Source organism: Pyrgilauda ruficollis, unplaced genomic scaffold (genome assembly GCF_017590135.1).
Source record: "Pyrgilauda ruficollis isolate IOZ18807 unplaced genomic scaffold, ASM1759013v1 scaffold9, whole genome shotgun sequence".
In the NCBI taxonomy this organism is placed as follows: domain Eukaryota; kingdom Metazoa; phylum Chordata; class Aves; order Passeriformes; family Passeridae; genus Pyrgilauda; species Pyrgilauda ruficollis.
Genome location: NW_024531043.1, coordinates 9,913,281 through 9,941,258, shown reverse-complemented (window position 1 = coordinate 9,941,258; position 27,978 = coordinate 9,913,281). Strand labels below are relative to the sequence as shown.

Here is a 27,978-nt window from a genome sequence, read left to right as displayed (position 1 = left end):
GTTTAATTAATAGGGCAGCTTTATATTCGACAAATTAGGGAGCCTCTTGATGAGCTAATTTGTTAATTAATGGAAGGCTGGAGGCTCTTCCTTCATTAGATGTTGGCACATCCAAAGTGCAGCTCCTCCTTCAGCAGCCCTGGGCTCAGACTGGGAACAGCCCTGGCAGTGGATTTGCCATGGGAGAGCTCTTGGCATGGCTCCTGGCACTCCTGGGATTTATGGCAGCAGTGCATTCCCCTTCCCTTCCCTTTGGGAAAATTTACATCCCTTGCCAAGGAAAAGAGCAAGATCCTGAGGCCAAACAGAGCCCAGAGTTGCTCCAGGATGGAAAGAGGGAAAGAAATTGATAAAAAATTGGGAAAAAAGCTTGTAGCCCTGACCAGGGATCTGTGTTGGGAGGGAATCAGCGCTGAGGGTGGAGGATCCAGAGCTCATCCCAGCAGATCCAAGGATTCCTGGGTGTCTCCAACGCCCAGATCACTCCTGCAGGGAAAATGAACCCCCAGGGATATCCAGCTCATGGATCAGCCCTTACCCCATCCCAGGTGGCCACAGCCACCCCTTCCCAGTGCTTCCAGTACAAACCAGTGCCAGGATGGTGCTGAGGCTGGGGGGGCTCCACAAGCTGCTCCAAAGGATGCCAGGGAAAGAGGGATCACAGCAATCCCAGGACAGGGATCCCTGAAGGAGTGCTGGACCAGTAAGCCCAGTAAGAGCTGGACCAGTAACTCCAGTAAGAGCTGGACCAGTAACCCCAGTAAGAGCTGGACCAGTAACACCAGTAAGAGCAGGGTGCTGGGGCACACCCACACTGCCCTGGGATAAGATCCTGCTGCAAATCCACGTTAAAAACCAGGAATGTGGATCCCTGAGCTTGCACCAAGGAGCATTCCCCTCCAATCCAGCCTGTCCCAGATCCCATGGAGCAGCTCCCTCGTTTATTTTTATTCTCCAGTGCCTGCTGCATTCACCAGTTATCAAATAATTATGGGAAACCAGGAGAGGCACCCAGAGACTCCCTTATCTCAGTTTTCCATGGACTGGCAGTTCCTGGGATGTGTTTGCTCTCAGCCTTTAAAAAGCAACAGCAGGTTCACTTTCTGCCACTGGAGTTTGCCAAGTTTCCAGCTTTCCCTGGATCTTATCCCACCCAGGCAGGTCCTGGAGAGAGGGCACAGCTCGCTCAGACCCCAAAGGTGCAATAAAAATCACAGTGAAAGGCAAATTCCTGATGGATTTTCCACAAACACTCGACCAAAAAAAAATAATGTTGCTGTCAAAGCTGCCCTTATTTGGGTGCCTTTCCCAGAAGCTGTGCTCTGGCTCTGGATCCTGATCCATTCTCCAGGAATGCCAGGCACAAGGGACTCAGCTGATGCTGGGACACCTCCCTAATTCCTGCTGGAATGTGACCCTCAGACACTTTTCCCAAGGCTGATGCATCTCCCACTCCTGTGCACCCACAGCCTCCCTCCTGCCACGAGGGAACCGTTCCCACCCTCTGCTCTGATTCCCAACACTTTTGGTGCTCCAATCCTTCAGAAAAAATTCAATTTCAACACCCCCAAGAGTCTCTCTGCCCTCCCCAAAGAAAAGGCAATTCCAGAGCTGTGTCTTTATCCCGTTTCAGGTTGTGCTGGAAGTGGAAGAGAGAGAAGCAGATGCTTTTCCCTTGTGCTTTTCCTGATGCATTTCTCCTTCCACAGCCTAACACACCTAAAAAGAGGGGTCAAAAAACCCTTGGAATAATGTTTACAAGCTAATTAGGCAGAGAATTGATTTGAACATCACTAGGATACCAGAAAAATGCCAGCTGAGCTGGAAAGGCTTGGGCTGGTTTTCCATGGAAATTGAAATTGCCACAGGCTGCTGGAGGCAGGAGCTGGAGCCATTCCCTGGGAGGTCTGAGCCCCTTCCCACCCCCAGCAGCCTCCTGGAATCACTTGGTTTATCTCCAGTTTGTAACATGCCTGTGAGAGGTGAAGGAAAGGGAGAATAGGATTTCAATTCCTGTGCCATGGGAATAGGGAGAAATCCAAAACAACCTGGAAAGAAACACCAATTCCTTTTGATTCCTCTTCAGCAGCACTGCCTTGCCCAAATCCCAGCCAAAATTCCAGTTCCTGTACCCCAACAGATTTCCCACAAAGGGAGCACAACATGGAATTACTTCTCCTTCCATTCCTCACTTCACTTCCCAGCTTTGCTCCTTCCTGCCTTGCCAGACCTCAGCCCTGCACTGCCAAGGCTCCCAGAGCAGGGATGGAGGCACCTCTGGAGGCCCTGCAGGTCTCTCCTGGTTTATCTGGGCCATTATCCCAGTTATCCAACAGCCAGCAGCTGTGTTTGGAGCACTGCTGCCCTGTTTCTCAGGAATTATGGACCTACCCAGCCAAGGCACAGGGAAATAATTGGTTTTTTTCTGCTCAGACCCCTGAAATTCCAGGAGAAAATGAGATTTCTCTTGCTTGCTTTAGATCCTGGGGTTTCCCCCCCCCTCTGCTGGGTTTATTTTCGAATTCCCACTGCTCCTGTTCAGCTGCCAAACGCCAGCAGGGAGCTGCCAGTGGCATTCCTTTTGGGAAGGGACAGGGAGCTTGGCACTGCCCCCTGCCAGAGCTCAGGGAGGTTCACACCCAGCTCCTGCTCCAGCTCAGCCTCTTCCTGTGGAAAGCAAAGCCCAGCTGGGGGAATTTAACATTCCAGCTCCAAAGGAACTAAACCCAGCCTTAAAAAGGGAAATATTTCCCAACTCTGAGTTTTTGCAGAGTGCTGGAGGCACCTGATAAGCACAGGGTTCCACAAACAGGGGCTGCTCCTGCTGACAGGGGGAGAGGGGAGCTTTTAATTTAGAGGAATTTCACAGGATCCATTTTATCCAGCAGCATGCAGGAAAATGAACCCAGCACCCTGCAAAGCTGGGAATGACACAGGCTCTGTCTCCTTGTTTCCAAGGGGGCTCTCTGAGCTCTGCTGAACAGCACAGGTTTGCAAATCCATTTCTTCCATTTGCAAACCCATTTCTTCCTTTTGCAAGCCCATTTCTTCCCAAATCCTGCCCAATTCCTGAGTGAACATGTTGAGGAAAGAGTGGTGCAGAATTCCAAGGCCAGATTTCCTCAGTCTCACCAACCACAGAGGGGATTTATGATTCCTAAAGGATCACCCACCTGCTTTGGTTCCCATTTATCACAATCAGCACATATCAAGAGCTATTTGCATATCCCAGGCTCTGGGAGCCTTTGGAAACTTGGATCCATGGAGAAGCAAAATGTGAGTGGCAGGTGGCTCCTGAGGCCTCTGCTCCAGAGCTCCTGTTTCTCTTCCTGGGATTTAAAAACTTAAATAGCTCTTGAATTTCAGGAATATTCCTGTTTGCAAATCCCGCTCGGCGCACCCTGGTTGAGCAGAGCCCCTCCCTGGTAGCTCACACTGCCTGGAATGCTGGAATTCAGCCCGGGATCAGGACAGGAGAGCTCCAGCAGCTCCCCAGCACCTCTGCCAGGACACAGCTGTGTCCCAGCATCCCTGCACTGCCGTTGCCATGGAGACCGAGCATCGTCCCCCCTCCTGCCACCTTTAAGGAAAAATGTCCCTCCAGGGCACAGGGCTGTCCCCAGAGCACTGCCAGGTGGCCTCAGCCCCATCCTGCACCCAGGACATCCCCCAGGACAGGGATTGCTGCCCATGGGGAATTTCCTGCTGGCTCCAGCCTGGAGCTGACCATACCGAGGGAAAAAAAAAAAAAATCCAGGAGGATGCACACCTAAAATGGGAGGTTTGAAGTGAAATCCAAGCAGGAAGAGCTTGAGACTGTCCAAGACCAGCAGAGGATCCTTCAGCAACAACTGTTGTTCAATCCAGAGTGGTCTCTCAAACGTGTTGAATTGCTAATGTAAATTAACACCTCAAAAATCCAACCAGCCTGCTCCTCTTTCCTAAGAACATCCTTTGAGGGCTGGACAAGGTGGTCACAAAGAGAAGGACACCTCAGGAGCAGAATAAGAACGGATCTAACTGGGATATTAGGGACAAGATTGGGAGTTTTAAATGGAACTGATTCAGAAATACTGATGAATAAGCTGGCCACTACAGCAGGTGACCTGGCAAAATTGAGGCACCTTTACAGCCATCTCTACTGGCATTAGGAACTAGCCAAGATTTCAAAAGGGAGCTGACCACCACCAAGAAAAAAAAAATCCAGGAGGATCCACACCTAAACAGGGGGGGTTTGAAGTGAAATCCAAGCAGGGAAGAGCTTGAGGCCGTCCAAGACCAGCAGAGCATCCTTGAGCACAGAAAATCGTGGGTGCAGCACTGTCCCCATGGCTGGTGGCACTGGCAGCCCCAGGGGAGCCCCAAGCAGAGCCACCCCTGCCCCTGTGCCCTGCCAGGTCTCCCCTGGCACCCGCTGAGCTCTGACAGCTCTCAGGACCTAAGCAGGGGGCGAGCTGAGGAGTTAAAGGGAAAACATCTCCTTTTGAAACCTGCTCCCACTGCACTCCCACCCTCCTGCCCTTTTCAGCACTGCTTGTCCCACACTGGAGCCCTGGAGGTGGGAAATGGGGGGAATTGTTGCTGTTCAAGGATGTGACACGGGGTGAGGTCCCCTCCGCGTGGGACTGTGGCAGGAGAGGTGTTCATCCCCATCCCACTGCTCCTCTGGCACCCCAGGGAATGGTTCGGGTGGGAAGGGACCTTCCAGATTGCTGGGGAGGATGAAAGCTTGGCAAGAAAGTCTCAGAGATATATGGATGCTTGGCAGAAAGGTTTTTGAATGTAGGAGCTGAGGAAGGAATAGAAATGGAAGCGAGTTTTGATATGGAAGGAAAGAATTGCTGAGCCAGTCTCACTGGATAACCAAGGAGGCAAAGGGGGGTTTTTTGTCACTTAGAGCAAAGGATAAACCCACCTCAAACAAGATGTTTTTACCAAGCAGGAAGATAGCACAGGCAAACAAGTCAGCAGATGTTGCAAGTAGAAAAAAAGCTCTCTGAATTTTCCACTGCAAGAAAACTTAAAAACAACTTCTAGCTTCAACTGTAACGTACTAACCTTTAGTGACTGGAGAATCTTAACATGAATATGGTAATTAAAGCAGTTATGATAGGCTACAGGTAAAGGTTAAGGTATAGATTGGTTCTGCTGTGTTAAGATGCTCAGCAAAGAAAAGTATAGAATGCATTTGTAACCTAAACTAAGGGTGTCCAGGCAGCTGGAGCTGACAGCTGTAGGCACAGGCTCTGTCACCATGACCTGGGCTGCTGTGACACCTTGGATACAATAAACTGCATTTTGGAAGGGCTGCCTGCAGTCCCGCATCCCTCCTTGCACCAGATCACCCCAGGGCACTTCCCCACCCCAGGCTGCTCCAGCCCGGCCTGAAAGAAACAGCACGGATGTCTCTGCCTGGTCACAGCCCCCAGGTGGATGCCAGGCAGGATTATCCCGAGGATCAGCCTCACTGGGGCAAGCTGTGGGAAGGACAAGCTCGGTACAGCCAGGACCCCAGGAACCTCTGAGTGCACGTTCCAGGGAATTTTATCCCAGCACAAACAGTTCCAGAAGGCAGCCAGGGCCTCACTCAACCTCCGAATATGTTTTCCAGGATGGGTGCCTCCAAGGGCAGAAGGCGGCAGGTCCTGGAAGGGGAATGCAGCTGGGATGTTTCCATGGAGCAGCGAGATGAGTCAGTGCCATCTGCCGGCTGCAGCCACCCCGCCGCTCCCAAATCCATCCCATGGACAGGAACAAACCCCAGCCTGACGCTAAAGCTTCCAGGATCCCTCTGGAACGCTGCTCCGAGTGCAAATCCCCCTAAGGATCCAGGTGGGATCTGTTTGGCACAGCTGCATCGAGAATTCCCAGCAAAGTTCTGGTGTACCCAGGCTGCAGCTCCAGCATCCCACAGCTTCCCTCCCACCTTTGGGATCTCCCCTTGCTGTTCCTGACAGAGTCACACACGGAAATCCTCCGCGGTGTCCCCGGGGGTGGTGTGGCACCGTCGGCTTTGCCTCAGCCATTCCCAGGGCACCAGGAGGCATCCGAGCTGGCATGGGACAGCAGGCATTGCTGGCTGCCCCCCCCTGCTCGAGTGGATTTAATTAGGAATGGATCCTAAGTGTGCTTCTCACCGTTTTTTTTTTAAAGGAAAACTCATCCCTGCTCCGCTGTTATCCCAGAATCAGCTTTAGGTGCCAGATCCCTGAGGATTTTGTCTCAAGACAAACGCAGGTTTGTGTTGAAGCCTCCTCACAGAGATTTGCTTCTGCTGGTCCTTCCAGTGCTGGTTACCCCCCAAAGCTCTCTGCAGGCGTTTCCAAAGCTGCCTGCAGGACAGTTTGGAGCTGCAGAGACCCCAGAGCTGACCCTGCCAGGCTGGGTTAGGGATAGAGCTGCAGGGTGGCCTGGGGATCCGTGTGCTGCAGAGACCCCAGAGCTGACCCTGCCAGGCTGGGTTAGGGATGAGCCCAGCTCACCCAGCTGCTCTTGGCGATCAGTAAAACCACCGATCCTGCTTTTCCTGCTGAGAACAAGCCTGGAAAGGGGGATTGTCTCTGGGAAACTCCATTCGGGATGGAGTGGGGGCAGCACGGAGCTGTCTTGGATTGGGATGCTGGGCACGGGCACATCTGTGGAGTCTCCCCTCAGCTTCCTCTGAACTCAATTTAAATACCCTCAATTCATTTCTGACAAACCAGGTTATTTTTCCCCCCTGGTGATGATCTCCATCTGATAGAAAACCACCTTATCACCTTGCTAGATATTGATTCTGAGGGAGTTACCAGCAATTATTTAAAACATTCTCTTTTCCCTCAACTTTTTTCCAATCTCTCCCTATTCCTGGCCTCCAGCAGGAGAGGCACAGGCGTGGAACAGCTGCTGCTTAAGGCCAAAAATAAAATGAAACATCCAGAAGGGGCACGGAGAGGCGACGGGAGCTCTGTATCAACAGAAAGAGGTGATTTTCCATGGAAATGGCCAGAAATTGACGGAAATGGATTTAACCCTTGCTGAGCCCGGCCGCGCTCCCATCGCCTAGCAACAGCACGCCATGCCCTTATATGGCAACCGCGTCCGCCCACTCCCCGTCCTCCCTTCTCATTGGTTGCGCGCCGTGTGATTGACGTGCACACTCGCCATTCCTCACCCTCCACGAGCCTCTCCCGCTCCCGGGGCGCGGCGCTACCCGGAAGCCGGTGCAGGAAGCGGAGGGGAGGAGCGCGAGAGACGCGTCCGCTGCGCTAACCAATGGGAGAGGAGCTTGGGGGCGGCTCAGCCAATGGCAGCGTGCGGGGGCGGGGCTGCGGCAGCCGGCAGCGGGCGGCTTCGGGAGGCGGCAAAGGTGAGGGGAGACCCGGGGGGGAACCGGGGGGACCGGGCAGGGGCAGGACAGCACCGGGGGTGTTGGGCAGAGGGGATCTGAGGGAAAGCCTGGGGTGTACCGGGCAGGCAGGAGCCGGGCAGGGGGCAGGACAGCACCGGGGGTGTTGGGCAGAGGGGATCTGGGGGAAGGCCTGGGGGGACACCGGGGGACCGGGCAGCGGGCAGGACAGCACCGGAGGCCTTGGGCAGAGCGGATCTGGGGGATCCGGAGTGCTGTGGGGGATTCCGGCCGGGTTCAGGCTCCTGGAAGGAGCGGAGCACGGGGAGGGATCCCAGAGCGGTGCAGGAACCCTTGGCCTGGCGGGGCTCACAGGCCTGCAGGAGGGTGGGGAGGCGCCGGGGAGCTCCGTGACCCCGCGGGAGCGGCTGGCAGAGCCCGGTGCCCATGCTGCTCCCGGGCACCCGTGGCTCCTCCCGCAGCTGCTGTCACAGGAGCGCACAGCGGATCCCACGCGGTGCTTGGGGGCGGCAGGGACAGCCCCCCATAGCTGTGACAAACAGAGCACATCGCTCAGACCCGCTCTTACCCAGCTCTGGCTAAAGCTGTGCGTTCCCAGGTGGGAGCAGCGGCAAGGGGGATGCTGCAGGTGCCGGTGCTGGAAGCAGGATGAGTCTGGCGGCGATGGCGAGCGATGCCGAGCTCCAGTGGGTGTCCCTGCGGCTCCGTGTGCGCTGGGCGGCCGCGCTGGTGCTGCTGCTGAGCTCCCTGGTGATGCTGCTGCTGCCTCTGGACAACCAGTGCCACGCCGTGCTCAAGGGCCTGTCCCTGCTGAGGAATAAACTGGGCTCCTCGGGAATCAGCAGGCTCACGGGACAGAGCACGGAGCTGAGCGTCACCTCCAAGGGGCTGGAGCTGCTGGTGCTGAAGGGAAAAGCATCCCCAGGTGAGAGGTGCTGGGTGGGCATGGCTGAGCTCCTCTCAGGTCAAGGAGCTGCTGGAGAGGGTCCAGCAGAGGCCACAGAGGTGATTTAGGGGCTGGAGGATCTGTGGGAGCTGGGCCTGGTCAGTCTGGAATCTCAGCAATCCATACAAACATCTCCAGGGGGTGTCAGAGGATGGAGCCAGGCTCTGCTCGGTGGTGACAAGGAGCAATAAACTAAAACACAAGTTCCACCTCAACATGAGGAGCAGCCTCTTTCCATGAGGGACAGTTGCCCATGCAGTGGTGGAATCTCCCTCCATGGAGACACTCCAAACCCACCTGGACACCTTCCTGCTCCAGGTGACCCTGCCTTGGCAGGGGCTTGGAGTGGGTGATTTCCAGAGGGCCCTTCCAACCCCCAACACCAACCCAGAGATCTTCACCCCCTTCCTGACCGCGTCCTGTACCCCTGATGGGAGTGACACTGTACACTGATGGTAACAAACTGCAATTAACTGCAATTAACACTGGCTGTAAATGCCCCTGAGGTCAGGCAGGCCCTCACCAGCTCCTCGACTGCATTCCAGGGCCCTGTGCTGGCATTGCTGAGTCTCTCCAGAGTTTTTCCTCGTGTTTTCATTACTAGTAACTTCTGTGGAGGCAACTGGAACACAGAGAGGTGGTTTAATGCACAGAAATCTGGGCTACACAGCATTAACCCCAAAATCCTGGCACAGAACAGCCTTTCAGGCAATATCAGGCTGTAGCCATGGCCAGTATCAGCCAGGACATTAATTTGGAAAACACTTAAAGGAATTATTGCGATTCCAGCACTGTACCTTTGTTTGCATTAAAGCTCTTACTGCTGGGAAAACGTTGGATAGTTCAGTGGAAAAACAGAAGTGCTGTTGGCAGCCAGCATAACAATGTTAACATTTTAATTTCACCTAAAAGAATGCCAAGGGAACACTGTTAGAACACTGTTTCCTCCCACATGGAGCAGTTTGGTGGCCACCTGTGGCCACCTTGAACCTGCTGCTCACAGGTCCTGCCTCCCCACACTTGCTGCCAGGAATGGCTCTGCTGCCTCATACTCAGCCTGGAGACGTGGCATAAACCTCTAGGATTAAAAACTGGAACACAAATTCTGTTCCAGTTCTCCAAGGCTGGTTTTATTCAATTTTTATGTCAGTGAACAGTCATTCATAGAATGTCCTGAGTGGGAAGGGAGGCACAAGGATCACGGAATCCAGGTTTCCAGAAGTTTCCAGTAAAACTCACCACCCTTTACCTGTTACCATTTCATTCCAGAGGTGAAGTTGGAAGCCAGAGCAGCTCTGAATCAAGCCCTGGAGATGAAGCGCCAAGGGAAGCGGGAGAAAGCCCACAAACTCTTCCTGTATGCCCTCAAAATGGACCCGGATTACGTGGATGCCCTGAACGAGTTCGGGATCTTCTCAGAGGAGGAAAAGGACATCCTCCAGGCCGACTACCTGTACTCCAAAGCTCTGGCCATCTCCCCCCACAACGAGAAGGCTCTGAGCAACCGCGGCCGGACGCTGCCCTTGGTGGAGGAGATCGACCAGAGGTATTTCAGCATCATCGACAGCAAGGTCAAGAAGGTGATGGCTATTCCCAAAGGGAATTCCGCCCTGCGCCGGGTGATGGAGGAATCCTACTACCACCACATCTACCACACGGTGGCCATCGAGGGGAACACGCTGACGCTCTCCGAGATCCGGCACATCATCGAGACCAGGTACGCCGTTCCCGGGAAGAGCCTGGCGGAGCAGAACGAGGTGATCGGCATGCACGCGGCCCTCAAGTTCGTCAACACCACGCTGGTGTCGCGCATCGGCTCCGTCACCAGCAGGGACATCCTGGACATCCACCGGCGCGTGCTGGGCTACGCCGACCCCGTGGAGGCCGGGCGCTTCCGTGCCACGCAGGTCTTCGTGGGCCACCACATCCCGCCCCACCCGCAGGACGTGGAGAAGCAGATGGAGGAGTTCGTGCAGTGGATGAACTCGGAGGACGCCATGAGCCTGCACCCCGTGGAGTTCGCGGCGCTGGCGCACTACAAGCTGGTTTACATCCACCCCTTCGTGGACGGCAACGGCCGCACCTCGCGGCTGCTGATGAACCTGATCCTGATGCAGGCGGGGTATCCGCCCATCACCATCCGCAAGGAGCAGCGCGCCGAGTATTACCACGTGCTGGAGGTGGCCAACGAGGGCGACGTGCGGCCCTTCATCCGCTTCATCGCCAAGTGCACCGAGACCACGCTGGACATGCTGCTCATCGCCACCACCGAGTACTCCGTGGGCCTGCCCGAGGCGGGCGGCACCGCTGGATGCAAACAAACCATCCCTGTCAAGACTTGAGGGTTTTGGGCAAACTCCAGGAGCTGGTGAAGCCGTGGGAGAGCAGAACTCCAAGGCGGTCGGTGTTCCTGCTGGGAAATGACTGGACAGGAGGTGTCGCTTGAGTGTTTTGTTTATTTAAGTTTGATTAAATTAATATAATTTATTTATATACATGATGCCAAACGGAACTGGGGATGGTGGCTGTGCACTGGAAGGAGGTGGGGAGAGATGTCAGAGGGCTCAAAAAAATGAACTGAAATTGAATTTCTCCTTAAAATTAAGCTTTGAGGAGCTGCTTCAATCACAACCCTGCACCCAGGCAGTCTCTCTACTGTCTGACCTCAGCGAAGTCTAAACTGAGCTGATTCTGTGTGGCCTCTTCCCTGTAGCTCCAAAACACATCCCTGAAGGAACAGCACTCTCCCAGCTGTGTCCACCACACTTTGGTGTCAGTCACACAGGTACTGAGCAGGAAGGAGGCTGAACTCCAGCCCAAAGGCATCTCTTCCCCTCCCATTTCTGTTTCTGTGGCACTTTGCATGTTTACTTTCAGCTGCCTTTCCTGGGGTGAGTTTTGTACAAGTGGGAAGTGTTTGGTTTGGGATTACAGGTGATAGGAGTGGAACAAGAGGAGAAAAGCTCTGACTTACTTGAGGGAGGGCTCAGAAAACCTCAGCCAAGAGGAACCCTGGGAAAGAACAACTGTCCTTAGACATTTCAGTGGAGGGTTGGAAGGAGCTTGTCTGCAGAACTGTGGGCAGAAAAAAATCAGGCAGAGCCAGGAGACACCAGTTGTGCCAGTTTGGAAAGAATGCATACAGGAAGTTCGCCAAAAACTTCAGTTTTTTTAGTCTGGGTAAGGGAACTTCCAAAATTAATCACTGGTCATGTCATTGCTCTGATAAATGTGTCAAGAATCACTCGAGGCCTCTGTGTGCTGCAGGGGCAGTGCAGTGCCTGGAGCTGCTGAGCAGTTCAAAGAATCACTTTTGCCTTGGTTTTTAAGGTAAAAGTACCCACAGATCTCCCTACCCCAAACCTGCCAGGTCTGTAACAGCATCACTGACCCCACCACCTCCAAGCTCACAAAACTTCAATTTAAAATCCCAGTTTAGAGCATTTAACCTCTTGACAAAAGCTGCCAGGTTGTCCTAGGCTTAGTTTTCTTCCCTTTTAACTCTCTCTTACCTGACAGGGAGCTTAGGACATGTTTTAGAGAAGCAGAAACCAGGATGAGACTGGGAGTTCTCTGAGCACTGCTGCCAGGGAAAGCAGACAATACAGGAGGAAAGGTGTCCTGTCCTTACAAAGCATGTTATTTTTGTAGTGCAACCTGAGTATAAATAATGCACTTTAGAGCTCTGTGGGGGGAAAAAAATGTTATTTTAGTAACAGATTAATAAACTATTTTAATATTAAAGTCTTGGGTTGGAAGAGGCTGTTCTCAGAGCACACTTGGCTGCAGTGAACTAAGTGGTTGTGGAGGAGGAGAGGCCATGGGAGAGATCCTGGTTCCCTCAGCCACCTGCCAACATGAGCAGAGTGATCATTTCAAAGTAAAGCCAAGTGAAATCAGCACAGAAAAATAGTGTTTATTTGAAGCAGTGTTGGTGTTGTCCAAGTGAACTCAGCGCTGGGGTCCCCCCTCACATCCACCCCTCCGGGTGGTGACTTCCAGGGTAGTTGACAAGCAGGGATGCTTCTATGCAAGGTCACACCACTGTTGGAAAGTCTGAGGTGATGACTGAAGTGATTTCAGGATATTCAGAGCAGATGGAATGAGCTGCTTCAAGGCCTGAGGGACACTGAGCACACCTGAGAGGTGAGGTACATCACTAATCACCCAGCTGTGAGAGGAGAAGTGCAGTTCCAACACCCACATTTAAACAAAAGCAACAGTATTTATAGAAAACCTTTGAGAACTTGAGTTTAATAAACCGAGAAACGTCAGCTTGCACTTCACAGTTGTACAAAACCATACAGAAACCACCTGCAGAAAGACATGAGCTAGCTAGGAAAAACAACCAAAAAACAACCAAAAAATCTGGTCCTCAGCAACAGCACGTCCAGCTTCATGGGAAACAAAAATTACCACCTAAGGATCAGCTCCTGACACTTAAAAAGAATCATCTCAATGTCCTTTACAAATACACCATATAAAAAACAGGTCAACTAGAACAGAACAGGAACTGGATACATATATATGTATATCTGTGTATCTACATATACACACATATGTATAGAAACTCTCCCAATACTAAAAGAGGCCATTGTGGTGAAGTTGGAGCATCTGCTGTTGGATTCTGCATGGAAGGAGATGACAGTCCCTGCGTGCGTGGGTTTGGGTGAAGAATGGGGCTGTTGGCAGAGAGAATGTCTGCAATCCCAATCTGAGCTGACCAGTGGAGCTTGCTGAGGTCCTCCCATGGCATCTCATTCGTCAATGAAAGAGAAAATCGTTGGAAAGTACTCCAAAAACTCCATGTGGCATCCGAGCTGTGCAGGAAATACTTCCCCCCTCGTTACCCTCAATATGAGGGATCACATTAACGCCATTTTACCAGAACAAAAGTGTAACTCTTTGCTCTTAGAGGGAAAAAAAAAAAAAACCACGAAAAAACTACCACCTGGATTTGTGCCATCCTCCACTGATCCCGAGGAATGCAGCAGTCCAGTATTTACACGGGATTGGGACGGGCGTTCTCTCCTTGCAAAGCTTAAGGACACAACATGGCTTCCAGAAAGGCATTTCACATTGGACCAGACCCGCTGAGTGCACACTCCCTGCTCACTTTTTCAGGAGCATCTTGGCAAAATCAGCATTGGACATCTTTTTGGGTTCTGCAGGGGGGTCAGAGGACGCTGCTGGTGAGTTCTGGACCATCCCATTCTCAGCCTTGGCCACGGGGTTGCTCTGACGCTGCAGAGCCCGGGGCATCATGGAGAGCTGTGTCCTTCCCTTCCCTCGCCTGGAAGGGAAAAAATTCCCATTAAAACACACTCTTTTAGCTTGGGGGAACAATAAGGACTTGTGTGCTATGAGGAATGCACATTTCAATATCATTCCTGTCATTTGTTCCAGGGATAACAGGGGGTGTTCCAGGGGTGTCTTTGAAGCACCCCTGAGTTCTGGCAGACAACTGCCCCACAGTCCCCAGGGCTGAAGCTCTGTTTATCCACAGGGCTCATCCAATACAGGAGCACTAAAAGATGAAGGAGCAGCTTTAATGTTCATTAGGAACAATGGCTGCTTCTTCAGAGGGAGAGGATGTGGAGGTTATTGGAGATCAGTGCCAACATCAGACCCAAGGGGATGGCCAGTGCCTCATGATCTCGTTGCTACAGAGCTGTTTCTGTGGGTAAAGAGGAAAAATTTGCTTTTCCTCATCAATCCAACAACCCATTTTTTTATGGTGCAGTACCTTTTAAATGTTCTTTCAGATTCACAGGATCCTACAATGATATGGCTTGGAAGAGGCCTTGAAGATCACTCACTCACACCTCCTGCCATGGGCTGGGACACCTTCCACTAGCCCAGGTTGCTCCAAGCCCTGTCTAACTTGGCCTTGCACACTTCCAGGGATCCAGAGGCAGCCACAGCTTCTCTGGGCAGCCTGTGCCAAGGCCTCCCCACCCTGACAGGGAATGATTCCTTCCCAATATCCCACCTAACCCTGCCCTTTGGCAATGGGAAGCCCTTCCCACTTGCCCACATAAAAAACCCTCCCCCTCTTTTTTCTAAGCCCCCATATTCCAGCTAAGATTCCTCAACTTTAGCATATACAGAAACACAGCATTTCCTTTCCAGGCAGTGCCAGCACCCCTCCCTCAAGCCCTGCCCCACTCACGCTCCATAGATGTGCCGTGGTACCAGGGGCAGGGAGGCCCTGCCGGGCTCGGGCCGCTCCGGAAGCTTCCGCAGCGGGGGGTTGCTGATCATCACCTTGATGACGTGGTCCTTCACTGTCAGCCCATCCATCTTCAGCACAGCCTGAGAGGCCTGGGCTTCATTCTCATATTCCACATAAGCCAGGCCCTAAATTAAGGAAAGAAAGAACCTACATTAGGTTTTAGTGCTTCTGTAAGAGCTGATGAGGAATTCGTAAATGAAGGAAAACTCAACATGGCTCAGTCCCAGTGTTCATCACTCCCAATCATCATTCTCCTTAGAAACCTGTATTTCCTTTCACTCCTGATGCCCTCAATGTGTGGAAAAGGTATTAAAAAAGGAAAGAACCACTCCAAAAAAGCTATTAAAGGAAATAAAATGAAGTACCACAGCAGGCTCACACAGAGAAGGGCATCACCTCTCCCTGTTGTTACTCTTTTAAATGACATTCAAAGCCTTAAGCTGCATTTTTTGGATTATCCAGTTTCATAGGAGAGGCATCAGGTTTTACATAACTTTCCCAAAATACATTTATTTGTGGTTTACACACAATCCCAGCTCAAACTAAGCTCAGAACAAGAGTTGGGGTTCCCAAGAGCACTCATTACAAGGTGTGCACACAACAGAAGCTTCACCTGAGGTGATGCAAAGGGCAAGAAAATTCAACTTAAATCCAAGTCCACCATTCCCAGGATGTCCCTGTGGACAGGACCCACCACACAGACACAGCCCAGGTGTCAGAGTTTTGGCAGAGCAGCAGCTGGTTCAGAATCCCTTATTTAACAAGGAGTCATTTATTCAGGGATGGAAATAATGAGCCCTGTCAGAGAGGGCGTTCATTTCTCACTGGCAAACCCCTTCCTGCAGCAGATGTTAGGAACAAAAGCCTCAGGAAATTGAGGAAAGGAGGATGAGAATTGGTTGCACCAGGTAAACCCCATTTAGCCAGTTATTTAAAAACCAAACCTTTACAGAGTTGCCTGTTTTTACTACACTGAAAGTGTTATAAACATTTCCCCCTCCATCCTGTTTTTCTTATGCAATTTAACAAGTATTTTGGAAAAATTCCTTTTGGTTTTCTGCACAAAGGCACACTGTATAAATCCAAGCTCTTCCACAAGTAATAATACAACACCAGGCTGGCAACTTAATCAACCCAAATTTTTTGTCTCCAGACTCCATGACAAGCTTCTTTTTGAAGGATTCCTTAAAACCAGGAGTGTGGTAAGGATGCCTACCTTGGGTTTTCCAGCTCTGTTGGTGACCAGTCGAATGTCCTTCACATTCCCATGGGCTTTACACACCTCCTCCAGCTCCTCCTTAGTGCAGGAAAATGGCAAACCAGATATAAAGAGTTTATGTTTCTCCAGGGTAGTGCTGTACCTGAACACCTGGAGGAACAAAAAGGATGTTGGTTCACAAACCAGCCAGAAATTCCAAGGATTTCAATTCCACACCCCAAAAGCAATTCCTGTTTGTGGGATCCAAAACTGCCTCAAAGCCATGAGTAGTGTTTTGGAAGATATTTGCATGTAAACACCAAGGACTTGCAACTAAATGCTACTAAACCCCTTCCCAATGAGGGCAGACACTGAGAATCATAGCATATCCTGAGCTGGAAGGGATCCAGAAGGAATCAGAGCCCAATTCCTATAATAATGTATTTATAATACTGCCCTCTTACTCAGCTGTCACTATGGGAACATTGAATTTTTCTGTGCAGGAACTCCAGAATGCAGAAATCCCGATTACACAACTGAGCTCTGGTACAGAACATCCCCAGCCAGGGGATTGGGTAACAAATGCTGACCAAGAAAGCACTTCAGAGGTTGAACCTGGGTAGGTCCCACAACTAAACTGCTCAGATCAGCAGATTTCTGCAAATCTTGAATAAATTATGTCAATCCTGATGTCTGGCAGAGTAACAAGATGCAAAAAGTCCCAAAAAAAAAAGAGTTTAAAGAAGCACAACATAAATCGATTGGACAAATTCCACCAACTCCCTTCCCCACATCCACTGTCAAACAGGAACCACCAAAACTTCACCTTAAAGTCAGGATTCTTGTTCTTGTCAACACAAGGAGACACAAACATGGGCCTGCCCTCCACGGCCGTGCGATCCAAGGCCAGGGCCTGCCGAGCAGCCTCCTCCTCCCTGAACTGCACGTAGCAGTAGCCCCGGAAGGTGCCCTTGTTGTTGAACACTGCTCGGATCTCCACGACCTCCCCACAGCTCCCAAAAAGCTCCCTCAGCTTTGCCTCGGGCTCTGCCATGGTGTAGGAGAGGTTGCTGACAAACACAGTGACTTTATCCTTGCTGCTGTCGTGGAGAACTTTGGGCGCGTCCTTGCGGCTGGTGGACGCCTTTTCCTTTGGGGCTGCGGGGCCATCTGGCTTCTCACTGCTCCCCAAGAGCCCAGTCTCCACTTCCATGTCCTCTTCAGGGAGCACTCCATCACCCTCTCCCCTGTACCTCTTGCTGGGCAGCTCTGATTGATGGAATTGAAAGCCTTGTTAGAAAGAAATTACCCCATTTCCTTCCCCATTGAAACTCCCCTGCCCTCCATCCCCACTGTGGAGCTTGGAAATGGCACATGGAAGCACAAATACAATGACAGGTCTTAAAGACACCACATAAAAACCTCCCTCAGGTTTTAAAGAACAAATAACAACAGATTATTCCACCAAGACAGCTTTAGATGAAAGCAACTGGAATATTTGTTCCTTTTTTTCAGCCAGTCATAACTGACAGTTGCTGATTCATGTTCTTTTCTTTGTCTAATGGTTCTTTATTTAAAAAAAAAAAATCTAAAAGCTCACAAAAATCCCAGGGGCAACAACCTATTAAAGTCTTCTGTTCCCACCTCCAAGAAGCTGCTACAATTCTGAATAACCCAATTTAGACAAATGGCTCAGTATCATAGGATGAGTCAGAAAAAATTACTTTAAAGGAAAATTAAGGAAGAAAAAAACCAAAATCACAATATCCAAAATAAGAAACCCCAAGAAAACTCTGGAAGTTCTTATAAACCTGTTTTTCTCTTGGTATAAAACCATTTAGCCTTGTTTGCATTTCACTCCCACACTGAACACTTCCCAGGAGAAAGCAGCCCTGGAAAGACAGCAGTGCTGGCAATTCCTCAGCTCCCTCTACCACAAGACAACCCTGTTGCCAGAGCTCTGAAGCTTCAATTTAATTTTATTTTTACCTTCTTCTTGTCCCCATTCACCCTCGTCATCCTCGTCTGCTTTGCGCTTGTCCCCAGTCCTGGTTTTTTTGGCTTTTTTGGAAGCTTTCTTCTCTGCCCTTGCTTGCTTTCTCTGCTCAGCTCTCTCCTCCTCCTGCTTTGCCAGAGCAGCTTCTTTCTCAGCAGCCTAAAACACAGAAGATTTATTTCTTTTTTCTCCCACTGGCTGCAGATTGCATTTTCCAGAGCACTGAGCCCAGAGGGTTTTCTCGTAACCCCAGCACTAATGGGGACATCATTTAAAGCTCATCCCAATTCTTTGCTCTCACAGCTTTCCTGGAGGGCACATCACTCTTGTGGCCATCCAACAGGCAAAAGGAGAAAGATAAAAAGCAGCAAGAGGTTGTTAATCATAGTTTTAAAGTAAAAATCAATAGTTCTAGGGCTTGAAGGCATGTCAGGTTTATGTGGGGGGAAGCCACATTAAAAATGTGACATTCAGAGAAGCATGGATTTAATTTAGGTGTATAAAATGCTTTGGTAGCTCACAGAAAGTTCAGACCTTTGCTCTTTGTTCATTCACTCGAGCCAATCTGTTCTCAGTTTTCTGAACAGCTGCATCCCAGTCTTCCAGTGTTCCTAAAGGATAAAATTAAAAATAATTTTAAAAAGCCTTTTATTTAGCTTTCTCATAATTCAAAGATACAATTCTGGAAAAATAAGAGTCACTGAGTTCATGGCACCTGCTGTTCATATTTAACATTACACATGAAAATTCTACTTGTAACAACTAGCCTGCAAGGTAAAAAAACCCAAAGAGCCAAGCAGAGCAGAAACCTCTCATTCATAATGCAAGACTCCAAAAAGGCATGGAAAAATCCAGTGATTTCAGAAAAGCAAGGAAAAAAAGAGCTGTCTGTGGATTTGACAGCAGTGCAAAGTGAGACTTCAGTGGAGCACAAAACACAGGATCAAAAGCCTGTGTGCCACCTCTGCCTAACCAGGCTAAGAGATGCAGTAATTAATTACCTTCTGCCAGTCACTTAGTTACCTTCTTTAATTAATTACCTCCTGCCTGTCACTCAGTGACCTTTTGTCACGTAGCCACCCCCTGGCAGTGCCCAGGTACCTTCTATCCTCTCCAGGGTGAGCAGCACCTCGCAGACGTGCTCGGGGTAGTCGCTGGTGCACTGCACTGCCCGGTGCAGGGCCTTCCTGCAGTGCTGGGTGTCCCCATGGGCCCTGCAGGAGGGACAGGACACTGAGGGGACAAACCACACACAGTTCCAGCCATGCAAACATTCCCCTCTCCTTCCCCAGCTCCTGGAAGCCACAGCAGAGCCGCCCCAAGAAGCTCGAAGGTGTTTTGTAAACTCAAACAAAACCCATTTGTTCTAAACTGTTTTCTCCCACAGATGAGGTAACTAAAAAGTGAATTAACCAAGCTCCTACCTTTCCAGGTTGTAATATTCCAGCCACATGTTGGCATACTTGGCATTTCCTTTAGTCATGATGTTGTCCCAGAGCTCCCTGGCTTTCTGCATGTTGTTACACAAGCGGGCCTGCAACGGAGCATCCAAAATATCCTTCAGGATTATTTGTTCAACATCATTAACCCCAAACTAAAAACACCCCCCAGATGCTGCAAACAGACCCAGCAAGATACATCTGTGCCTTACAGGGGTAAAAATAAACACCTGACACAATCCTACTACCGAATAATCCTTCCCTGAACACCTCTCCCATTAGTCTTGGTTCTGGCTCCCACATCCATTGGATTTTGGTGATTATAAAATAAATTAGAGAGCTGTTTCTGAATTTCTTCCTTTTGTTTTGATGAATGTACCTAATAACTCCCCAGACTAAGAACTTGGTTTGTGTTTAGGAAGAGGAGAAATGGATTGGAAAAGGACTGCATTCCATGGTTGGAATGTTAAAACATTTTATTTTAAATCCATTTTATCAGGTTCAGCAACTTAAATACAGCAGAGAGAAACATCACCTCAACTCTTGCCCAGTTCTGCATGATGGTGCAGGATGGATCTCCACTTTCACTGAACCCTAGGAAGAGAAACAAGAGCTGTTTGTTGCACTTGGCTCTCAGAAATAGAAGTGTTTATTAAACAGGTCCCACACGGAGATGAAATCTTGATCTGCAGCTTTCTGCAATGTTCAAGATTCTTGAAGACAAACACTGTGTGGAGAACTGATCTTATAAGAATGATTTTGAAGAGGAGAAAACACTACTTGAGATGATTTCACTTACTTTCTTCTACTTCTTGTTTCAAGTACTCCACAGCTCGTGCAAACGCAGAGCGCAGCTCCTCCAGCTCCTTACTGGAGTCTGCAGGAAAGAAAAGAAACATCTGAAAATAATAATTTAGTTTTTATTTCCCATCCAATAAAACCATCTCCTTAACACCCACAATGAATTTATTGGGTAGCAGGGGGAGATTAAATTTATTATTCCTCGTTGTTGTTATTGCTTAAATTCATGATTTTATAACAAGTAAAACTCACTACATAAATAATTTAAAAAATCAGGTATCAAAAATATAAGGCAGGGCATTTTTGCAATAGCAAATGAAACAAATTCCTATTTTTTATAGACATTAACTGGCCAAACAAAAATTTTTGTGAAATATGAAAATACTGCTCATTTTCTTTAAAAAAGTAATATCCAAGAAGTAAAAAAAAAACCAGTATAGATATTTATTCTGTACTTATCATACAGACCTTGTGTAAAATCCACCCTTCTCCTCAGGTAATCCAGGTAGGCCTGCCAGATCTCTACATAGTCTGTTGCTTGAATAAAACCTGCATTCAGAGCTTTTTCAAACATTTCTGAAAGAAAAATGGGGAAAAAACAGTTACTTCCCATATACTGTCAAAATGAGCAAGTAGCAGTGATAGCACAAAGAAATATCTACACAAACACCACTGGTTTCTAGGAAGACAGGAAAAACAATCCTACACAATACACTGGTTTAGGAATTGAATTTAAAGGCAGCTGAATTCAGCAATGTTCATTCCAAGCTGTTCATTGCTTGCTCAGGGTGAAGCTGCTCAACCAAAGCAGCTTTGCCCTTGCAGGACCTGCAGCCCGTGGCAGGATGAGAACAGATCCTTCAAGTCCCATTTATCCCAGGCTGTTTGGAGGGCAGAGAGCAGCTCTGAACTGCAATTGCTGGTTCTTTCCTCACCAGAAATGATGCTGTGCTCAACTCTGTGCCTCTCCATGGCCAGCAGGTACCTAATCCACAGCCCAACAGTCCAGGGGCAGTTCCTGACAGCGCGGTCATGAGCAGATAAAACCAATTCCTTCACCTTCAGCTGCCTGTCCTGAAAGAATCACACAAGAAAACTGAAGTTCCTGTCAGCCAGAGACCACACAAGACAAACCTCAGCTTATAAAGAGCCAACACCTAAAACCCAGCATTTTCATTTTATATTTAAAAAGCTCAGGTGAGTATTTTAAATTCTGTATTCCTAAAAACCCAGTGAACACCTTCCAGTGAGGAAGAGCACGCTCAGGAAAGAACTACCAGGCCAGTGAAGTGTTTTCTGCCAAAGACATAAATATAATAAAGGCACTGAGTGAATCCCCAATGTTCCTAGAATGTCAAGGATACAAAGAAGGAGCACACCCAGCCTATTTGTGGAGGTGCTGCTCCACCTGCAACCTGCTGTGTCCAGCTGGGAAGAGAAAGAGATGATGGAAAAACTGAGTCTGGATAAGCTCCTGCAGGGAGTCACCCTGATCCCTTAATCCAGCCACCTTCTGTCCTGCCTCTGGAGCTCTGCATCAGCTTCAAACTGCACTAACAACCCCCCTGGAAACAGAGGCTGAACATCTGGGTTTGCTTCAGTGCCCACACCCTGTTATTCTGCAGAGAAAACACAGCTAGAACTAACTAGAGAAAAGTGAGAAATGCTCACAAGAGGAACAAACACATCCCTGAAAACAGGAGGAAACCAAAGGTGAGGTGAAAATCAGTTTCTGGAAGATTTACACATTACAGGACAGGACTGAGGTAGAACTTAATGGCTGTTTATCAGCAACTGAGATCAAAAAGAAACAAACAAAAGTAAAGGCAGGAAAATAAATCTGAAAACATTCCTGGGTTTATTTCCTTACCAAATACTGGTTGTAGCGTGCCCAGAGGTCTGGGACAAGGCAGTTCTCAGCCAAAGCTCTCTCATAGATCAACTGAATCCGAGCTGGGTCACCTGCTTTCATTTCAAAATCAATGTAAGCTTGGTATTCTGCCAGCTTTGGGGTTTCAGCACCCAGCTGGAAAACAACCAGGGAGACACAACATCAAACTCTTCAACAAAGCAAGACTCCAACAGTTCAGCTGTTCCTCAGAGCAGCTCTTGTGCAAGATTTCACACAAGAGATTTGTCTCTGTATCAGCAGCTGTTGATTTTCATACATCTCTGAATGGGTCTGAAATCAGTCAGATCCTGGGTTTATTCCCCTTAACCCAAACTGGAAAACACACCCAGATTCCTTATTTGCACTCTTAGCACACTCAATTCACCCCATAATTTCCAGCATTCCCAATATATAATTGTCTGTATTCCCATTGCTGACAAAGTCCCCCAGGTGGGGACTAGAAAAATAATAAATTTGGAAAAATAATAAATCCCCCCCAAAGCAATTCCCTCTTAGTTTGAAGGAAGGTGCCAGCATTACCAGTGCCTCCTCGTAGGGTTTACACTTCTCCAGCTGCTGTAGAGCTTTTTTGTAGTTCTTTATTGTTGTTTCTGGAATGGGCTCTTCTGACCACTCTTCATATTCAGCATATGAAGCCTCCATGTCTATTAAAACATGAAATCCCATCAATAATGCACTTATGAAACTAAAAATTCAGATTTCAACCTATGTTCGGTTCTAAGACAAATTCATATTTTTATTTATGTAATATTTATAATTTATTTGGAACAAATATTTAAATTTTTATCCTCTTTTGGTCCTTACTGTCACACTGCTGCACCCTTAGAGGCTTTGACATTTCATCTCACATAGTGCCCTATAACAAACTCAGGGCAAGTTGTATTAAAGCTGCTCAACTGGAATTAGAAAACCAAAGTGGCAAAATTTTCCCCAAGGCTTTAGAGAAAAGAGAACCCAAATTATTTCCAGATGGAAATGAAGTCAAAAGAACTGTGCTTAACTTTCTCCCATGAGCAAGAAAAGGGACTCAAGGAGTTTAAAGCAGGAACTAAAGAAGGCAGAATTCCAACAATCCAGCTGCCAGATACTCCCTACCAAGGATTTTATGCAGCAATCACAGCTGAGCTCCTCATTTTTAAGTCACATTTTGTGCTCCTTACTTCTACTTTAACCATTCTCAAACTCCCAACCCGGTGACCCAAGTTCCAACAACTCAGAACATTCCTGATCCAGAGGGATCTGTGCCTCATCCAAGAGAGCACAAGACCTCCAGCTGCACTTGGTGTGGCTGTGCCAGGAGAATCCTGATGCCTGGATCCCTGTGTCCCAGCACTGCAGCCCTTACCCAGCAGTGGGATCCCCAGCTGGCGCCGGAAGAGCGTGTGGATCTTCTCGAGCTGGCTGCACAGCACCTGCTGCTGCTCCGGGGATGGAATGCTGCCAGGAGCTGGCTGCAAGCAAAAAAAAAACAGGGAAATTTAATCCATTCCCTTCAGCCCCAGCTGATGGACATGAGAGGGAATTGTTTATGAGCTGAGGGAACTGAGATCCAAGTGAATACGTGATCCTTTAAGTGCACACAGGGCCAAGCTGCATCTCAGTCGCTGCTGGGAAAGCTAAAACTTGGGAATTGCTGCCCTTGGAAGGTGGATGAATGGGAAAAGTATTCCTGACTGAAAGCTGACACAAGCATGGGGAAATGATCACCTGAGAACAAGGAAGCAGCAGGTGACTGTGCCATTTCACAGCCCCACTGTGCTGCCAAAGAGGGTTTCAGTAAATCCCTGGGGTGTGGGGAGAGGATCTGAAACTTCCAGCCTTAATTGTGTTTGGGAATGAAAGAACATCCTCCTGTTACTCCTTTGTTAGGGGTTGAAAAGGACCTTTAAAGATCAAATAGTTCCCACTGCCACCATGAGCAGGGACATCTTTAAGCCTCCATCTCTTATGTAGCAAATTATCAAAAATAAGGAAATATTCCCATTCTGGCCATCTTGGAAAGGTGACTTTTGCAGATATCAAACTGTACTGTCCAGGGATAAAATACCCTCATCCAAAAGTCTGTGGATAAAACACCCCCATCCACAAATTGTGGAATAATGAATGAGTTAAAAGCTGAACAGTCTAGGAATTTAAACTCTGTTGACTCTGTGCAGAAACAGCGACAGAACATTGTTTAATAATGGAACATTCAATTTAAAGCTGCTCTTGGCACCTCAGACAGCAGCAGAGCCAAACTTTGCTCCTGGATTCGAGATGATTTTAGGATTTTACAGAAACACAAATCCTTTACTTCATCAGCCAAACCCACAGAATGGTTTTTCCTGGAGCACAGGGCTGGCTTTTACAGCCGGGAAGAAACAACTGGGACATGACAGGGAGGAGACAGCTCCAGGTGACTCCAGGAGTTGCACCACAGCTTTTTTTTGGGATGGGAGCAAAGTGGAATGAGCTCACCTGTGCTGTTTCCAGGATGGCATTCTCAAATTCCCTGTAGGCTTCCCACAGGGCCGTGCCCTTGGTGACGTGCAGCCCCACGGCCGTCAGGGCCCGCTCGAAGATGGAGCGAACCCTCTCGATGCCTCCTTCCTGCCCAATGCCTCCAATGGAATACTGGGCATATTCCAGCCAAATCTCAGGACCTAAACAAGGTTAGGAGAACAAGGTGTGTAGGAATATAAAAAGGTAAAAGAGTTTAGAAAGTGCAAAAAGGCTTCAGAAAGTAGACGCAAAGATAAGAAAGGCTGGGAAATTTCTAAACCTTCTCATGGAGAACTAGGAAGTTAAAAAACAATTTATCATAAGGAACGAGAAAGAACAAGAACTTATTGACAGTTCAAGATGTGAGAAGTTCTAGATATATGCTTTGCAAAGACAGAAAAAGTTTCAATCTTAAATAATGAATTATTGTGTATTGTTTGAGGTTTGTAGAAGTCCTTTAGTTAATGTTAAACCCACGTGGGTCCTTTTCTTATTGGTTAGAGTATAATGATTTTACACCTTCTCTTTTATGCTAATGGTTCAAAGAATATGTAGAAAAAGGCTTTGCATAAGCTGCCATCTGGATTTGCATGGATGTTGTTATTTTCCTGTGTCTCTTGCTTTTTGCTTGTATGATACAGGCACATAAATCCTCAGTCTGCAACCAGTCAGGGTCCCATCCCGTTTGTGAGACATGGCCTGATCCAGCAGACAGGTGATTTGACTTTTTTCAAAAATACTAACAAAGAAATGCAGCTCTGCTTCCCCACGTGCCTGATGTGCTGCATATAAACAGAAAAAGAAGTGGTGATATTCTTTTTTAGGCAAAAAAAGTTAAAATATTTGGGAATTGTATTATGCTGCTGGTTCAGCAGCAGCAGCCCCAGTTTCCTCCTGAGTGGTGTCACTCCTGTGGTTCTGCTGACAGGGACTGGCCCTGCCTGTCACCTCTGCCACACAAACCACACAAATTCCAGCAAATTCCCATTTCCTGAGCTGGGATCACAGAGCTGTGACACTCTGGAATAATTCAGATTAAAAGCAGCTCCTCCTGCTCTTTCTGAATTCCTGAACTTCCCTGATCAGCACCTCCTGAAGCAGCTGAACCCTGCAGGTGAAGGGGAGGTGGGAGAACAGCCTGGCACCACTCCCACCAACCCCAAATTCCATTTAGGGACCCTCAGGCTGGGAAAGTGCCTCCAAACCCCAAATGCAATCCAGCAGATCCAGAGGACAATTCCTCACTTCTTCACCTCCATTCCTTCTTCCTGAGGGATCACCAACACCACGTGACTGATGTGACATTCTGCACACAGCTTTTGAGGGGGATTTACCTCCAGATTCCCTCCATTTCCTCAGGCTTTGTTTTTCCAGCTCTTTACCCCAATCCCCAAAGAATTCAGGGATTTATCCCCAAAATTTTAAGCTACAGCTGCAGCAGCTGCTGAGGAATAGAGAGACCAAACACCACATCCTTCCCTTGCATCACTTCACACTCAGATTTTAGAAATTAATTTGAAATTTTGACCAAATCCCTTCATTATAAAAGAAGCAAGAGACTTCCCTACAAAGCCAAATGTGGATGCAACAAAACCCACTTTAGAGCATTTTTGGGTGACTTACAGATGTAATCTTTGACAGCTCTTTCAAACAGCTCATAAACCTTCTCTCTCTCAGATATCTCTGAAGCCATTTTTATCTCATCCTTCAGCCAGTCCAGCCAAATTTCTGGAAGGAAAAAAAATTTAGAACACATCACTAATATTAAGAAATAATAAGTAATGTCCACTTGGTGAGTTTTTAGCAACAGACTTAAAACAAAAGAGGGGGAGCAAGACAAAGAGAGGGATTTTAACCTCCACAATTCCTAATTAATTTCAAATAAAAGTTGGGCGGAGACTTTTTAAATTGGTGCTAAAAAAGCACCTTTTTACTAAAGGGAGAAGTTGGGATTTCTTAGGACTTTGAAAATCATCCCATTCCACCCCTGCCATGGGCAGGGACACCTTCCACCATCCCAGGCTGCTCCAAGCCCTGTCCAACCTGGCCCTGAGCACTTCCAGGGATCCAGAGACAGCCACAGCTTCCCTGGGCACTCTGTGCCAGGGCCTCTCCATCCCTTTCCAGGAATAAAATCCCCCAGCCTCTGCAGTATGTCCATCACCTCTGAATTATGAGCAAAAAGAGACATCCCCACTTCAAGCACCCACAATTTCCACAAGCAGGGAATTCTCTTTGCTGCCTGCCTGTGAAATGTCATTTTTAGCAGGAGTTCGCTGAGCTCTGGCTCACATTCCCCGATCGAGTGTGCTGAAAATTAGCCTAAATATTTTTATTTCACTGCTGAAACATCTTGCACAGGCGATGTTTCACCTGTGGAGAGCTCCGTACCTTCAGTGAGGGGGAAGAGCTCGCTCATCTTCTGCCGAGCCCTGCGGAGCTTCACCAGCTCTCCCTCCTGCCGGAGCAGCTTGATCAGATCCAAGTGACAGTTGTAGTCAAAAGCATTGATGGAGAGCTTAAAAAAAAAATAAAAATAAATCAATTTTAAAAGCCGTGTTGAGTGGTGGACGCGAAGAAGCCAGAGAACAAACCACACAAAACAAATCTCACACAGAAGACAATTCTCGTGGTGCGATCACTGAGCCAGACCAGGCAGAGCTTTCAGGTTTAACCCAGCCCCGGCCGCTCCCTCGGTCCCGCCACTGCTCCCAGACAGAATTGTGCTTTAATTTCTTTAAAGGCAATAAAAACCCGCGGGCAGCCGGCTCAGGTTTCCCAATGAACTGCTTGCTATGACTTCCCTCTTATTTCCCTCTCAAAAAAAATCCCAAGCTGGTCCATTTCCATCTCCGACTCCAAACATTCACGGCATAAAATCACGCAATATCCCGAGCTGGAGGAAACTCACAAGGAGCAGGGGAATTCACATCCTGACAGCTCCCAGCACCGAAGTGCCGGGGCAGACACGGATTATCGCCGTTCCCGCCACACCCGCTGCCCCGCCGGGCCCACCTGCTCCTCCAGCCGCTGGATCTCGGCCTCGTTCTCCTTCTCCTCATCCTCGCCGTCCCCAGACGAGTCCGAGTCGCCCTCATCGTCCGAGTCCCCGCCCGACTCGGGGTCTCCCTCCGGCAGCCGCTTCTCCTCCTCGGCCGCCGCCTCAGCTCCCGCCGCCGCCATCTTATGCAGCTCCGCTCGCCGCCCGCCGCGCTCGGCCGGCCGCCGTGGCTGCCCTCGCGCCGCCCGTCCCGCTGCTCCGCCCCACCACCGGCCGAACCGGGCGGGAAAAATGGGGATCCTCAGCCCGCCCCGCCCCGCGCTCGCCCGCACACCGGGGCCGCGCTGAGCCGAGTGCGGTCGCGGCGCGCCCCTTTGTCTTCTGGTGTGTGGCGCAGGCAGCGCCTCGGGCACCCCGCTGTGTGGCCATCAGGGGGCCTCCGAGAGGGTCCGCGGCGTGCGCGGCGCCGCTCGCCCGCCATGTTGAGTGTGGCGCCGCGTGCCGCACACGCGCCGTCTGTGGCGATGGAAACCCCGACGCGACTGAAAGGCCGTTCCCATCGTTTATTTATTCACGGATCGTTTCAGCCGCAGCGCGGCCTCCAGCGCTCGCGCCGTCCGC

General features: G+C 49.2%; 2 protein-coding genes across 9 annotated transcripts; one reads left to right on the top strand and one right to left on the bottom strand.

Moving 5' to 3' along the window:
- The first annotated feature begins 6,446 nt into the window (after window positions 1–6,446).
- On the top strand, window positions 6,447–10,718 carry FICD (FIC domain protein adenylyltransferase). 3 transcript variants are annotated; one of them, XM_041488275.1, is made up of 3 exons: window positions 6,447–7,348; window positions 7,947–8,273; window positions 9,564–10,718. In XM_041488275.1, exons 1-3 carry the CDS (start codon window positions 7,255–7,257, stop codon window positions 10,634–10,636), a joined length of 1,494 nt encoding a protein of 497 aa, XP_041344209.1. In that variant the 5' UTR covers window positions 6,447–7,254; the 3' UTR covers window positions 10,637–10,718. The 3 variants fall into 3 exon arrangements, with proteins under 3 accessions (XP_041344209.1, XP_041344211.1, XP_041344210.1); XM_041488277.1 differs by having other exon boundaries at window positions 7,176–7,348; window positions 7,933–8,273; XM_041488276.1 differs by having other exon boundaries at window positions 7,333–7,348; window positions 7,921–8,273.
- Window positions 10,719–10,741: 23 nt separating this feature from the next.
- SART3 (spliceosome associated factor 3, U4/U6 recycling protein) lies at window positions 10,742–27,970 on the bottom strand. 6 transcript variants are annotated; one of them, XR_005956904.1, is made up of 20 exons: window positions 27,372–27,970; window positions 26,748–26,874; window positions 25,980–26,084; window positions 24,333–24,517; window positions 23,221–23,326; window positions 22,395–22,519; window positions 21,834–21,989; window positions 20,899–21,037; window positions 20,432–20,539; window positions 19,962–20,039; window positions 19,698–19,756; window positions 19,148–19,257; window positions 18,825–18,937; window positions 18,258–18,334; window positions 17,717–17,882; window positions 16,554–16,996; window positions 15,746–15,898; window positions 14,467–14,654; window positions 13,246–13,587; window positions 10,742–11,979 (listed from the first exon to the last, which is right to left on the bottom strand). XR_005956904.1 is itself a non-coding variant. In XM_041488272.1 (19 exons), the coding sequence occupies exons 1-19, from the start codon at window positions 27,537–27,539 to the stop codon at window positions 13,407–13,409; spliced, it is 2,787 nt and encodes a 928-aa protein (XP_041344206.1). In that variant the 5' UTR covers window positions 27,540–27,970; the 3' UTR covers window positions 12,533–13,406. The 6 variants fall into 6 exon arrangements, 3 of the variants coding, with proteins under 3 accessions (XP_041344206.1, XP_041344207.1, XP_041344208.1); XR_005956905.1 differs by lacking the exon at window positions 10,742–11,979 and adding an exon at window positions 12,186–12,433; XM_041488272.1 differs by lacking the exon at window positions 10,742–11,979 and having other exon boundaries at window positions 12,533–13,587.
- Between the last annotated feature and the right edge of the window lie 8 nt (window positions 27,971–27,978).

Coding starts and splice junctions, on each gene's coding strand:
- FICD (XM_041488275.1), top strand. CDS start 7,255: ATGGGAGAGGAGCTTGGGGGCGGCTCAGCCAATGGCAGCGTGCGGGGG. Junction 7,349..7,946: donor GGCTTCGGGAGGCGGCAAAG/GTGAGGGGAGAC, acceptor GTGCGTTCCCAG/GTGGGAGCAGCGGCAAGGGG. Junction 8,274..9,563: donor GAAGGGAAAAGCATCCCCAG/GTGAGAGGTGCT, acceptor ATTTCATTCCAG/AGGTGAAGTTGGAAGCCAGA.
- SART3 (XM_041488272.1), bottom strand. CDS start 27,539: ATGGCGGCGGCGGGAGCTGAGGCGGCGGCCGAGGAGGAGAAGCGGCTG. Junction 18,335..18,824: donor CACCCTGGAGAGGATAGAAG/GTACCTGGGCAC, acceptor TTTATCCTTTAG/GAACACTGGAAGACTGGGAT. Junction 14,655..15,745: donor ACAGAGCTGGAAAACCCAAG/GTAGGCATCCTT, acceptor TCCTTAATTTAG/GGCCTGGCTTATGTGGAATA.